The 12,396-nt window shown below is 42.7% G+C and overlaps 1 protein-coding gene across 2 annotated transcripts in view; it reads right to left on the bottom strand.

Moving 5' to 3' along the window:
• sema3d (sema domain, immunoglobulin domain (Ig), short basic domain, secreted, (semaphorin) 3D) overlaps positions 1–12,172 on the bottom strand; it is a 36,856-nt gene extending 24,684 nt beyond the window's left edge. For both annotated transcript variants that reach the window (XM_015964629.3, XM_015964630.3), the window contains exons 1-3: positions 12,034–12,172; positions 6,352–6,604; positions 1,225–1,385 (exon numbers count right to left, since the gene is read on the bottom strand). In XM_015964629.3, the coding sequence (XP_015820115.3) occupies positions 1,225–1,385; positions 6,352–6,559 (369 nt within the window). In that variant the 5' untranslated portion in view covers positions 6,560–6,604; positions 12,034–12,172. The remainder of the gene's footprint in view (positions 1–1,224; positions 1,386–6,351; positions 6,605–12,033) is intronic.
• Positions 12,173–12,396: the final 224 nt, after the last annotated feature.

Here is a 12,396-nt window from a genome sequence, read left to right as displayed (position 1 = left end):
TACGAGAGGGAGCACTTTATCCCGTGTCCCGTCAGTGTGTTGCACCATGTTCATACATGTGATATAACAAGCTTATCTGCTTAGTGTGTTACTTCTGCTAAACCCTACCACGGAGAGCTATCGCCACACATATTCACAGCAGAGGAATTCATACGGAACACACCAGTACGATGAGAAGAGCGCTCGTGTTTCAAAAAAGTTTTACAATGCAGTTTTAAATGAGGAGTGACCAGGATGTGCAACAGCATATGGACTTGTTCCAAAACTGTTATAAAAGCTTTACAACCCAGCAGCTACCTCCTGAAAACTGAGGTAGAAACACCTGGAACGTTATCACGCTTGTAGTTTAGTGGCTGCTGTTGCCATTCCAGGTTTGCCTGCTCTCATTAACACCAGGTTTGCACAAACTTGAATCATGTTCACTGTCAAGGGCAGCTTTGAAAGTCCAACGGAGTCCTTCTTTTGTTGAACATCTCTTTTGGCATTGGTATCGACGAGCCAAGAGGCAACGCTCTGAGAAGCAGGACTATCAGACGACTTGATAAAGATCAAATAAACAGTCTCCACGCTGATGGATCAGCCTCAGCTGCATAAACACTTGCATCTACAAACTTAAACATATGGCACCAATCCAAATGCATCTGTCTGTGTGAATGTGTAGCGGAGAGTGTGCGCTTTGCAAATGTTTATGTATGCAATTGTCTAAATGCGTGTGTGTGTGAGAGTGTGCCCTCCAAGACGATGGCCCTGACCTTTAGCAGACAGACGGATTCAGACTGCTGCTGACTGAAAGGTGAGCGCTTCTCTAAAACAAAACATGTCTGAGAGCCTTTTGGCAACATTGTAATGAAAAAATACCTTGCGTCACCCCACTTAATGGCAGCAGAAGTATACGTGTCATAAGATTAAGCTAAATGACGGCTTAATGTTGCTGCCCGCAATGAAAAACTGAGGTTAAGATGTCTTAAGTGTCTCCAAGCATAAGTCTCATTTGAGCAGTGGGTGAGGTAATGTGTACAAAGAGCTCTTGCTTGAATATTTTCCAGAACTTCTCCCACTGTCAAATTTTGCAGAGACCCTCTATAAACACCCTGACGTTTACTCTCAATATGAGTGAATGGCCAGGGCAGAATCAAACCTGAGATCTTTCTTTATTTTCTTGCTAGTTGTATCTGAGTTTTTCCACAGATTTTCATGTGCACCAGCACGCATTCCTATCATTACCTTTCTAGGAGCTTTGGCCAGATTGTTAGGGTCAAGCAGATAGATGTGATCCCTGGCTCCCAACAAAAGACGTCCTCTCTCCTCGTCCAACAGCAGCGAGTGGGAGTGCAGGCCATCGGCTGGGCTCGGAAACAGAGACACGCTGCCAGCCTGCTGCAATTCTGGCCAAGAACAAGACAAGAAAAACAAACACAAAACGATTAAAATACCCAATGGGCACGCAACTTGTACATTTGAGTATGCATCGACTAGCATTGGGTTACTGTACATGTTTCAGTAGGATCACAATGCCAAACTCATTCTTTGCAGACAAGTGCAAGGCTCCTGCTCAGGAGAAAAAAACTCAACACATGCCTGTTTGGGATGAATACACTCAACTGCACTTGCTGATTAAAAAAAAGAGACTGTTTGCTAATTATCCATTGTTTAAATTGGTAGTTTCACTGAAACGTTTTCTTTCCCATCCATCTCTGAAGAAATCCTCATAAGCTACAGTTTTGCTTAATTTCCACATGAGCGAACATCTTCATGAACATGAACTCAGGCTGAAGCGTATGCCATAGGCAATAGAAGATTAGATCCCTTATGAGGGCACGTGGAATGCCTCTTGCTCAACCATCACATCACGGTAGCTTACTTTTGACTCTTACTTAATGCGTGCTGTCTATAAACATTTAAAACAGATGCTTTGTTTTGACTAGTTGGTCACGGACTCCCTGTGTCCAGGGCTCGCATCGTAGAAAGTTTTCCTAGAAGCTGGACGCAGCTACTTTCTCAGCTCAGCTCAGCTCTGAGTCCTTGATCTCCTTGATCTGAGGAAATCTTTTCTATCACCAGGCTCTTTTCAGCACGCCAGTACAGCAACATGCCTTGAGTAAACACTGGCCTCGGTGCAGTGGAGTCCTGTGGGAGTCACTCTGAAAGGATTGACACTGTGATTACCCTCTTGGTGTGAAGGATTGGAGAGGTTAGGAACCTTCAATATTTGAACTTCTGGGACCCCTCCACACCATGCAGTCTTGCCTAATACCCCACCCACCCACACACACACACACACACACACACACACACACACACACACCACCCTTGCATACGCTTTCACACATAGGAACCCCCACGTTCTGGTATCTCCCACTCCTACACACACATCGTGCCCCCAGAAGACTAAACCTCACAGAGAGATTAGGCCCTCTGACTAACAGTAATCTGTTCTGTAAACACGCAGCACTATGAGTCCATCTCTTTTAGCTGCTGGTGCTTCTCGCCTTTCTTCAAAGATCAGAGCCCTCAACATTATGAAAAACTCTTGATTAGCTCCATAACTGGAACTCAGAGGAGCTGTCATTTACATTTGCTGAAAAGGCAGAGTGAGCTTTTTATTTTTTTCCAATGACCCAAAATTATCATGTTGCTGCATTTGTTGCACCTGATTTATTCATCTAATAAACACTAAAAAGCCTCTTTATTGGGAACACCTCGCTGTCTGTCAACAGCAGTCAATGTGGACGTGATGGCCTCAGGTTAGGGGGTGACAGTAGCTCACGGTTTGGAGTTCAGCTTGTAATGGGTAAGTTGCCAGTTCAAATCCAGGCTCTGGCCGTGTCGGTCATTGTGTCCTTGGGTAAGACACTTCACCCTGCTTGTAGTGGTTGGAAGGACCGGTGACACTCGTGCATATCAACCTAACTCTGTCAGTGTGTCCCAAGGCAGGTGTGACCACAATGCAGCTTATTTCAACAGTGTTTGTTTGTTTATTAAGATCACCATTAGCCACTGTTAAAACAGTTGCTATTCTTCCTGGGGTCATGAACAAGTGTGTGAACAAGTGTGTGAACAAGTGTGTGAACAAGTGAACTGTAGTGTAAAGTACTTTTGAGTAATCTCACTCAGAAAAACACTATACAAGGTATTTACCATAAGATTACTGTGATTCTGTTTGGCTTCGGTCCTGCTGTAGCCGACACGGGTAACACCTGGTGTTGTCTGCTGTTCATCTGCTTTAACATGTTTGTAAAGAGATGGTATTCTGCAGACCATTGCTGTAATGAGGGGGTATGTGAGCTTCTGTTGCCTCCTATCATCTAGAACCAGTCTGCATTTTATCCACTGACCTCTGACATCAACGGGGTATCAAACCTGACACTCACTCAATGTTTTCTTCTTTTCTCTGTAAACCCTAGAGATGGTTTTGGATACAATTCAGGTAAATTAGCATTTCCAAAGTCAGATAAATCTCCATTCTTCTTTCTTCTGATGTTTGCTTGAAGCTCAGCAAGTTGACTTCTCTGCACCAGAAGACTAAATGCATTGTATTGCATTGCAGCAATGTGATTGGCTGATTACCTATTTGTGTGAACATGTTGAACCTAATCGAGAGGCCACTAAATGTACGTCTAATCATATTAAAACACAATTTTTCCAACAACGGTCAATCTGACATGGTTGCATGTGATGGAAATGTTTGATTAAAAATTCTAATTAGAGCAGTGTTTCCTTAAGGTTGGTTTATGCTTGACGCGTCCGCGAGGTCCCCACGGCTCCGCACGGAAAAGTTGCGTCATTTTGCGTCATTTTAACAACCACGCCCCTCCACTGCGTCTCCGCACGGCCCAGAATTTCCGCAACGCGCACCTTGGAAAATTTCTAACCACGCGGGCGGACGGACGCGGAAAAACATGGCGGACCGGCAAGAACTAGTATGGCAGAGGTTCGTAAATACAGACATTTGTATGTTTCAGCTCTCAGAGATCACCGTGATCAACATGTTGTTAATAATTCTTGGAGAGAAATAGCTCGCATTGTCGGAAAAGACGAGAACGCTGTTAAAAATGCTGGAATGTCATGTTGTAAACAGTAATTTCTACTTCTACTATGGTGTAGTGTTGGGTGCATGCCGTAGAGCTCCATGCTGCCCCGTTCAGTTTGGGAGAATATTGGCTCACCGCAGAGACGAGCCGCACGAACCATAAAAGCTGCGAGTTGTGAAGCACGTTCCATCCGCGAGCCGCATCACCGCGTGGAAAGTGAATGCGTCAAGCATAAACCAAGCTTTAGAAAGGCTGTCCTGACATTTAGACCAGCTGACAAAAGCCTGTTTTGTATTTGTTACACAATCCTGGTCTCCCTCGTTAACATTCAGGGCAAAATGTTCTGTTCAAGGATTCAGGACACAAAGGTCAACGCAACAGCTGGTTTTAAATCTCAAGAAGAGACGCAACCAAGCAAATGTGTTCAATAAATGCACAGAAGATAAGTAGCCGCTATTTACAAATCAAATTCGATCTAATTGAAACCACATTTTGAGTAATTAAACCCACATGACGAAGACATGCGCCGCTGTTTCAGACACGCACAGAGCCACGACAATAACTCACAATACCGTGCAATAAATAAGTTTTTACAATTTCATTAAACAGCTTTCCTTTTCATTATCAGGCAGTCACGCTGTTTAACTCCGACTCTGATGAAAGCCATCCTTCAGCGGGGGATTTTCAGCTCAGGCGGTTGGAGCTGCTTGTTTTGAAGGTGTTCACTCACACAGGGATGATTCGACTTTGATCACTTCAACCTTCACTCACTGAGCCTGTGCTTTTGCAGGGGGAGGAGGGCATGGACGTGGTGTGATGTTTGAAGAGTGATCTCTGCAGGGCGGTGTTGCTTTTAAGCACTGTGCACTGATGAGATGATGATGACATGTGAGTATAACGGAAGCACTGGAGGAATCACTTTGGAGGGATGTCTTTAACGTCTCGGTCATTCCAAAAATGGGCACTGTGCTCAGAGGGCTACTATTTTACAGTCTGATCATCAACTGCGTGACTAAATCCTGAACGTCTGTCATTTTTTGCCAAATCAATAAAACATCCCGAGACAGTGAATGAAATAAGAAGCCTCAAATGCACATGTGGCCCTATTAAAAAGTAATTACACGAGCTGCTTTATTTTGGAAAAAAACTTAAAAACTGAGACTATCTGCAGAGTCAAATGCTGCCTTAAGTGCTGCATAAACACTGTCCCTTGCAGTTATTATTCGAGCAGCTACTTCGATGTATTTATGTTGGACACGAAGAACATGTGTACATCTTTTTCCAGCAACACTTGGAAGCTTTGACTGAAAGGGAGCCTTTAGAGTCTTGAAGTCAGAGTGAGTTTACTTTCAGGTCGCCGTGGGGATTCCGTTTTATGAAGCAAGACTGAAGTTCATTTGTGTGGTTTCTTGCAGTCCACACGGCAGAGGATACACGGGACTTTGAAGTAAAGTGTGGGCAGGAGCTGAGAGTTGGCTTTAAGGCCACAACAATTTTGTGTTTCCCTGGAAGCACGAAGCAAACGGACTCAGACAGACTTTGTGTCTGTTTTTTTACAAGAGAGTCAACAAGTAATACAGGTTTCATTTAAAGAAGACACAACGACTGGAAAATTGAAATGCCGTTGTGGTGTTAGCAAAAAAGAGCATGAGTTTAGAGTTAAAAGGATTTACATTTGGAGAGGATAACGGAGCTGTACCACAAAAAAAGGAATCGCAAAGGAACTTAGACATGGAATTATAATGCAGACTAATGGATGAGTCTTAAATCTTGTACTCAGCCTCACAGGCATGTCTCAGGTTTGATTTAACATTAGGAACTCTTCACAAAGGGCTCCTTTTTGAGTGAGGTTACTGAAAAATAAATGAAGTTAATGACAGAAAATTAAAAGCAAATCAAGTTCCTTTACTTTCTTTTGCTCTAAATTGAAAACAAAACTGAAGTTTGTATGACATTTGTAGTACAATAAAATGTGCAAAACATCCATCCATCAATCCATCCATTTTCTGAACCCTTTCCGTCCGGGGGGGGGCTATCTCCAGCGGTCAAGGGGCAATCAGAGACACACAGGACAAACAACCATGCACACACACTCACACCTAAGGACAATTTAGACAGACCAATCAACCTAACAGTCATGTTTTTGGACTGTGGGAGGAAGCCGGAGTACCCGGAGAGAACCCACGCATGCACAACTCCATGCAGAAAGATCCCAGGCCGGGAAGCGAACCCAGGACCTTCTTGCTGCAAGGCAACAGCTCTAACCACTGTGCCACTGCGCAGCGTGTGCAAGACATATTAAGGTTATTTCAGTTCTTACCTTTGTAGCTGAGTTTGACCCTGGGGACGCTCTGTTTGATGCTTGCTCCAAAAGGGAGGCTGGCCAACAAAATCAGCCCCACTAATGAGACCACTGGATGGGACAGAACCAGAGTCCTTCTTCCTTTACCGTCATAATCACTGCCAGGCAAGCAGAACAGATCTCCAGCTCTTTTCCAGCTCTGATTACCAGACTCTTCTGTCTTCATGGTTGTGTGTAGTAGCCTCGTTCTGTTTCCACTCTTCTCTCAAACCTGTTGGAGGGAGGGGGGTACCAGCGTAAAGGGTTAAGCCAGGGTGGAGCAATCACAAGTGAGTGTGCACGAGGGTGTGTGCAGTCGGATGTGCACACTCGTATCTGTTACCATTCAGCTGTTTCACCATGGAGCCCTGCAGGCATCCCCCTTTCTTTAGCTCACCCTATCAGCTGTTGTCCATCAGTAGCTTTCCTTTTGTGTTGATTTTAAGCCTGTTTGCCCAAAACAAAGGTCAAACTAACCACACTAATGAATTTTACCATCTTGCCTCAAGCTCTTCCTGTTCCAGTTCCTCCCTCTCCTTCATTTCCATCTCTCACAGATATCTTATTCAGCTAGTTGCCTGATGTATTCGCCTCTTCTGTGTCACCCGAGGCTCGTGCGGCTCATGGATCTTATTTCATTAAACATAAAAAGTCTTAGTTAGGACCTAACATGAGGACTTTGGGACAAGCATGTGCTCATGCTCTGATTAGTTGGCTGTAATGAGTGAAGTCGTTGTGGGACAATTACTTTTCAGTCACAAATGTGCAAAAAAAGTTTCACTTTTTCAAGTTTCTTTCACATCTTGCCAAAACTGCAGCTTTCACAGCAGTTTAGTTACTAATCAACCAGACGATTGGTGAAGAAATTAATCAGCACATCTAAAGAAAGCTTCCTCCTTTGACCTTGCGGCCGCCCTCATTACTTTTCTTCCACACCCACCGCAGATAACACACATCAACCTGTCAAGTGGCAGCGTAAACAATGTCAAGGTAAATTTATTGATTAGATGTTGATGAGACGCACATTTATCTTACGTTCTGAATCCAAATATGGTGCTTGCAGACAGAATGGCTGTGCGCAAAAATAATAAACAACACTGCCATTAAGTCTAGCATAACGTAGGCAGCACATCGTAATTAATTAATGATATGGTTTAGGGCATGCGTTTGTCATGACATAATAAAAATTAAAAGTTTTTACCGTAAAACTAGATTTTATTGAGATGCATTTATTTTTTTCTGTTCAGTTTGATCATGTTGTGTTAAAATCTTAAGTTCACTGAAGATTGAGTGAACTCGAAAGGCAGAGTGGCATCCATCCAAGTTCCCTACACCTTTAAAACCAAGAGGATTAAACCCTGATAAACAGACTGCTGTTTACTTAAAATGACAAATTCGAGGCACCTTCACACCTTCAGGGTTAGGAATACAGATACAGAGCTCTGTGTGATGGATGAGCAGTGGGCAAAGAGAGAAGGGAAGTCAAAAGGTTTAAATCCGTGTGGTATTTGCACTTTGTGGGAAAAGGTGATAGTGCCAAAGGCAGAGCTTATCCTCCTGACAGAATCTGCAGAACAGTGGTGACATGATGTGACCCAAGTGCAAAGCGTTCAGGAAAGGTATCTCTATTCTTGGCTCAAGTGCACTCATCATCAGCTTCGGTTTTTACAGCAATCGCTCCAAAGATCGACACCCAAACAAAGGGGGGACTATGCATTGGAACTTGAGCTTTTAAAAACCTTTTTTTGAGAGGCAAAGTGACTAACTCACCCCCTTACGTGCACATAAAAAGGTAAAGGATTGCTGAAAAAGGGCAAACATACAGCCCGTAGCATGGGGGTTAAGCTAACACCTCTGTTTCCTGGTGACGCGAGCCCCTGTTGTCTTTGTGGCTGGCATGTGGTGCAGAGGGTGATGGGAAACATCTCTGGTAGAACGTTTGACAGATTTAAAGCCTAAAAAGGTTTTTGGCTTCTGATCCAACATCAAAATATAATTCAAACACGTGCAATTTATTGTCATTTTAAGTGTTATGGATTTATTTTAGAAAAATCTGATTTTAACTATAAAATATAGCTTATTTAGTATTTGGTACTTAACACTTATCAAGAACCTGGTTGCTTTAATGCTTTGTTGTAACAAAATCATTTGAGTAGCCATCATCAAGTAACCACCATTCATAGGAGTTACCAGAAGTCACGAGAAAGCAGCAGATGGTGAAGAAGTGCTCTGGCCATGGGCATTTTCACAGAGACCACCCCTAATGAGGCGTTTAGCAACACCCAGGTGCCCTGGCTAACACGTCATTATCGACCCCCTCCATCTCCACAGGACAGAGTGCATTAGCACAACTATTTGTCTTTATTCCCTGACCACAGGCACTGACCTGGCAGAACAACATCGGTAATTGTTTCTAGCTCTCGAGGCATTTGTTGTTTTTTTTGGCAACAGTCAATCATCTTTTTTTAACCTCACGGTTAGGCCAGCATGTAACTCGCTTGTGAGTCTGTGTGAGATCGGGTCTCGCTGCGGGGAACGTCGGACCTCCAAAGTGGACCAGTATTCGTGTAATAACTATCAAAGCTGGACATACAGACACCGTTCACTCTTTACATCTTAGCACTAATTTATTTCTCCACCATTATGAAGCTAAAAGACTTTAAAATAACTGAAAACAGCAGGGTAAGACCTCTATTTGAAGCCTAATCATATCAGATGGATGCTTGATTCATGTTGATTCTGTCAAAACAGGGTTGACACCACATACACATAAATCCCGATGTGGCTTACTGTGTGCCAAAAACTCACTGTAAATATAAAACACAAGAATAATTGGAACAAACATCAGAAGCCAACCCAAGGACCATTATCATAAAAGCTTTTTGGCAATCTTTACAGAAAATTTGAAATGGCTTTGTTGAGTCATAAATATTGAGAGCATTAAGCTGGGATTCCCTTTTGATTCTAACTTCATAAGTTATTGCATTCTCAGAGCTTTTCTCAGCATTTGCATCTCTTGGGAAATGATGTCGCCCTGATAACCGAATGCAGAATGAATCGCCAGAATATCACCTTACTCGCCATTTAATCATCTAATCATACAGATGGAGGCAGGGATTGGCTTTGAAGTAGAAAATACTGCATTAGATTAAAGTTAAACACTAAATGAATGTTTCTGCAAAACATTATAGGTAAGAAAATCTATTATGTCTCCGTGGATTTGAGCACAGCCATTTTTTGGTGCTTTGCTTGAGTTGCTGCAGCCATGTTTCGTTGATAAAATCCAAAAGACCGATCGGATGTTGATGTAGCGGAACACCTGACTGAATTGACTCAAGGTGGCACACTTCACAGCCCAGCCTTTACACAGTAAAATAATAAGGCCATAATTTTGGATATGAAAATAAGCACTTTTGGAGGAGTTTACGGATAATTTTATGAAATGTATTAATTGACGGGGGAGCAAAATCACTTGTTTTTTTCCTTTGAGTTTCAAAAAAGTTTGTTTAAGAGTAAAATTGCAGCCCTGCAGCCTTGTCTGATCATGTTTTGTCCATCTCAAAGCCGCTATCTCAAAACAGCGGTAAAATAATCCCGCATGTGCATGCTAGGAGTGGTAATTAAATACACTAAAGACTGATTATGATGTATGTGCACCCTTTATTTAGGACTCATCCCATCCTTAATGTTGTGGTTTAATCTTCTAGCCTGGATCAGCGCCAGCTCACCTCTGCTCTTACACAAAAGGGTTAATGAAAACGGTGGGAGCAGGGGCTGGGAAGTGATACTCGATCTGTGCTTCAACTCTTCAATAGGCATGATGAACACAAAAAGCCAAAATGGAAACAAAGTCAGGGGGCTAATCAAAACAGAGCGGTAACCATGTAACCGAGCAGATGACAGCCGGATAAACATGCTGGTAGGCTTGTTGATAACTGATAACCAATCAAGTCATTCTACACATCCTGGATGGGACATGACCTGAGCATGCAAGTCTGAATGTGCACCAGTTGTCCGTGAGTGTTTAGACATTTGTCTGCAAGTAAGCTAATACCATCCTGAGGCAGAAGGACGGGAGCATTAGGGCATGAAAACAGTGACTGACAGATATAAGTGTTCTCACTTGTCCCCTCGTAGCCCGAGGACACAGGGATACACCCATCTATGCTATGCACCAACTCCTCTCAAGAGCATTACTGTTGTCTACAAACTTCAGATCCACTTCTATTGTTGTGCAGTTTAAAATCATGTTGTTTATGCAAAGACTCAGCAAAGTTAAGTCACTGACTTAGGGTAGAGACAATGCTGAGTTAAGAGAGACACAACCCCAGCCAGCCTGTCTGCCAGCGACTCATTGGCACCTAACTGTTACTGCAGACTCTTTAAATATCCTCTGTGCTGTAAAGGTAGTTGCTTTGTTTGTCGGCACTGGGGGATTCAGAAAACATAACCATATTAGGTAAGGCAAGCACGCATCATGGTTACAGCATGCCTTAAAAACACTTTCCATCAAAACCTGTTGACTTTAGAGAAAGCTTTCTTTCATTTTACATTTTTTATCACCTTCCAGAAAATAAAGAGTCTCGAGATGATTGGGATGATGTCAGGAAAGGTCTGTCAAGCCAGTGAAAACACATCTCTGTATGGGTGTTTTTACATCTGTCTGGACATGTCTCACATAAAATTTGAACAGATCAAATGTTTATTTCATACTCTGGGTCAGATCAGTGCTCTGAACGTGCAAAGAAGTAGTTTTGAACCTCCCCCATGTTGGAGTAAACAGTCCGTTTGGTGCGCCTAACCCTATCTCTCTGACTGACTAAAATAGACTGAGCTAAAACGAGAATGCTTAAACAATAAGGTGTTCCTCTGTGGGCTGAAACGTCATGCTGACCAAAAGCTCACAAATGCAACCAGTGAAATGCAGCTAAATCTTCCTTTTTCTACCTTGCCTCATCAGTTACTTTGCCACACTCATAACACTCCCTGCAGCCCATAACTCATTCTAGAGAGTAAGATAAACCTTCAGACACGCAACAAGAGATATGCGAGCGTCTGACTTTTTGATACACAGGCATGGTTGGATGAAGAGGTGCACAACTTTATTTTTACAGCTTCATAGATAATCTCTGAAGTAAAAACCTGGTTTGGATAAATCAAAAATCCATGCTGTGGAACGCTAATAGTAAACCCTGCAGTGGACTGGGGGTATAATTGCACAGCATCTTTGTTTGTAAAGGTATCTAATATATATATATATATATATATATATATATATATATATATATATATATATATATATATATATATATATATATAATACTTTCTTCATTCATCTGTGATTTCATCTCTTTGCAGTAAGAATTCATTATTAAATTAAAATGTTTTTGGGGGTACTGTTAGAAGTATGGAAAGTTCATGAGTAGAAGCACTTGGAATGCCTTCCAAAAAATGTCTGGTATTACAAAGTGCAAGAAAGAGAATAGCATCCGTAAAGAACAAGAAATCAACCGAAATTACAAAAACAAACTAAACTTGTCAAACTGTTTTGCTACTTTTTCCATGAGAAATGTAAACACCAACAAACCTCTGGTTATCACTGCTACACAGAAAACGAGGATTAAATGACAGTTTTGAGTGCTGCTGTGCCTTTCATCTCACCTGCTCGTGTGCTCAACTTCTTGTCTTCACGTGCAACAGAACCTGCGGCGCTCAAAGGAGCACGTCTCTTCCCTTCATGAGAGTTCCTTGATGCACTTGAAAATAAGTGAAAAAACCAAACAGGGGTATAATGCTAGAACGGCTTCAGTAAGAAGGCGAGATGGGTTCCACTCCTCTCTGTTTGTTAGTTCTAGAGAAACAGGCACTCTTCTTTAACTCTCAGACCATGGTGCGTGTGTGTGTTGTGGATAGATGGGTTATTGTGTGGCAGCTGGCCCCGGGAAGAGACGGCATCCTCCCAGTTGTGTTACCGCGGGAGGGGAGGGGCCCTCGGCATCTGTAATGCTGCCAGACAGCTCACAT

Source organism: Nothobranchius furzeri, chromosome 4, assembly GCF_043380555.1.
Source record: "Nothobranchius furzeri strain GRZ-AD chromosome 4, NfurGRZ-RIMD1, whole genome shotgun sequence".
Taxonomy (NCBI): Eukaryota; Metazoa; Chordata; class Actinopteri; order Cyprinodontiformes; family Nothobranchiidae; genus Nothobranchius; species Nothobranchius furzeri.
The sequence above is the reverse complement of the archived record's forward strand: the minus strand, read 5'-3'. Positions and strand labels throughout refer to the sequence as shown.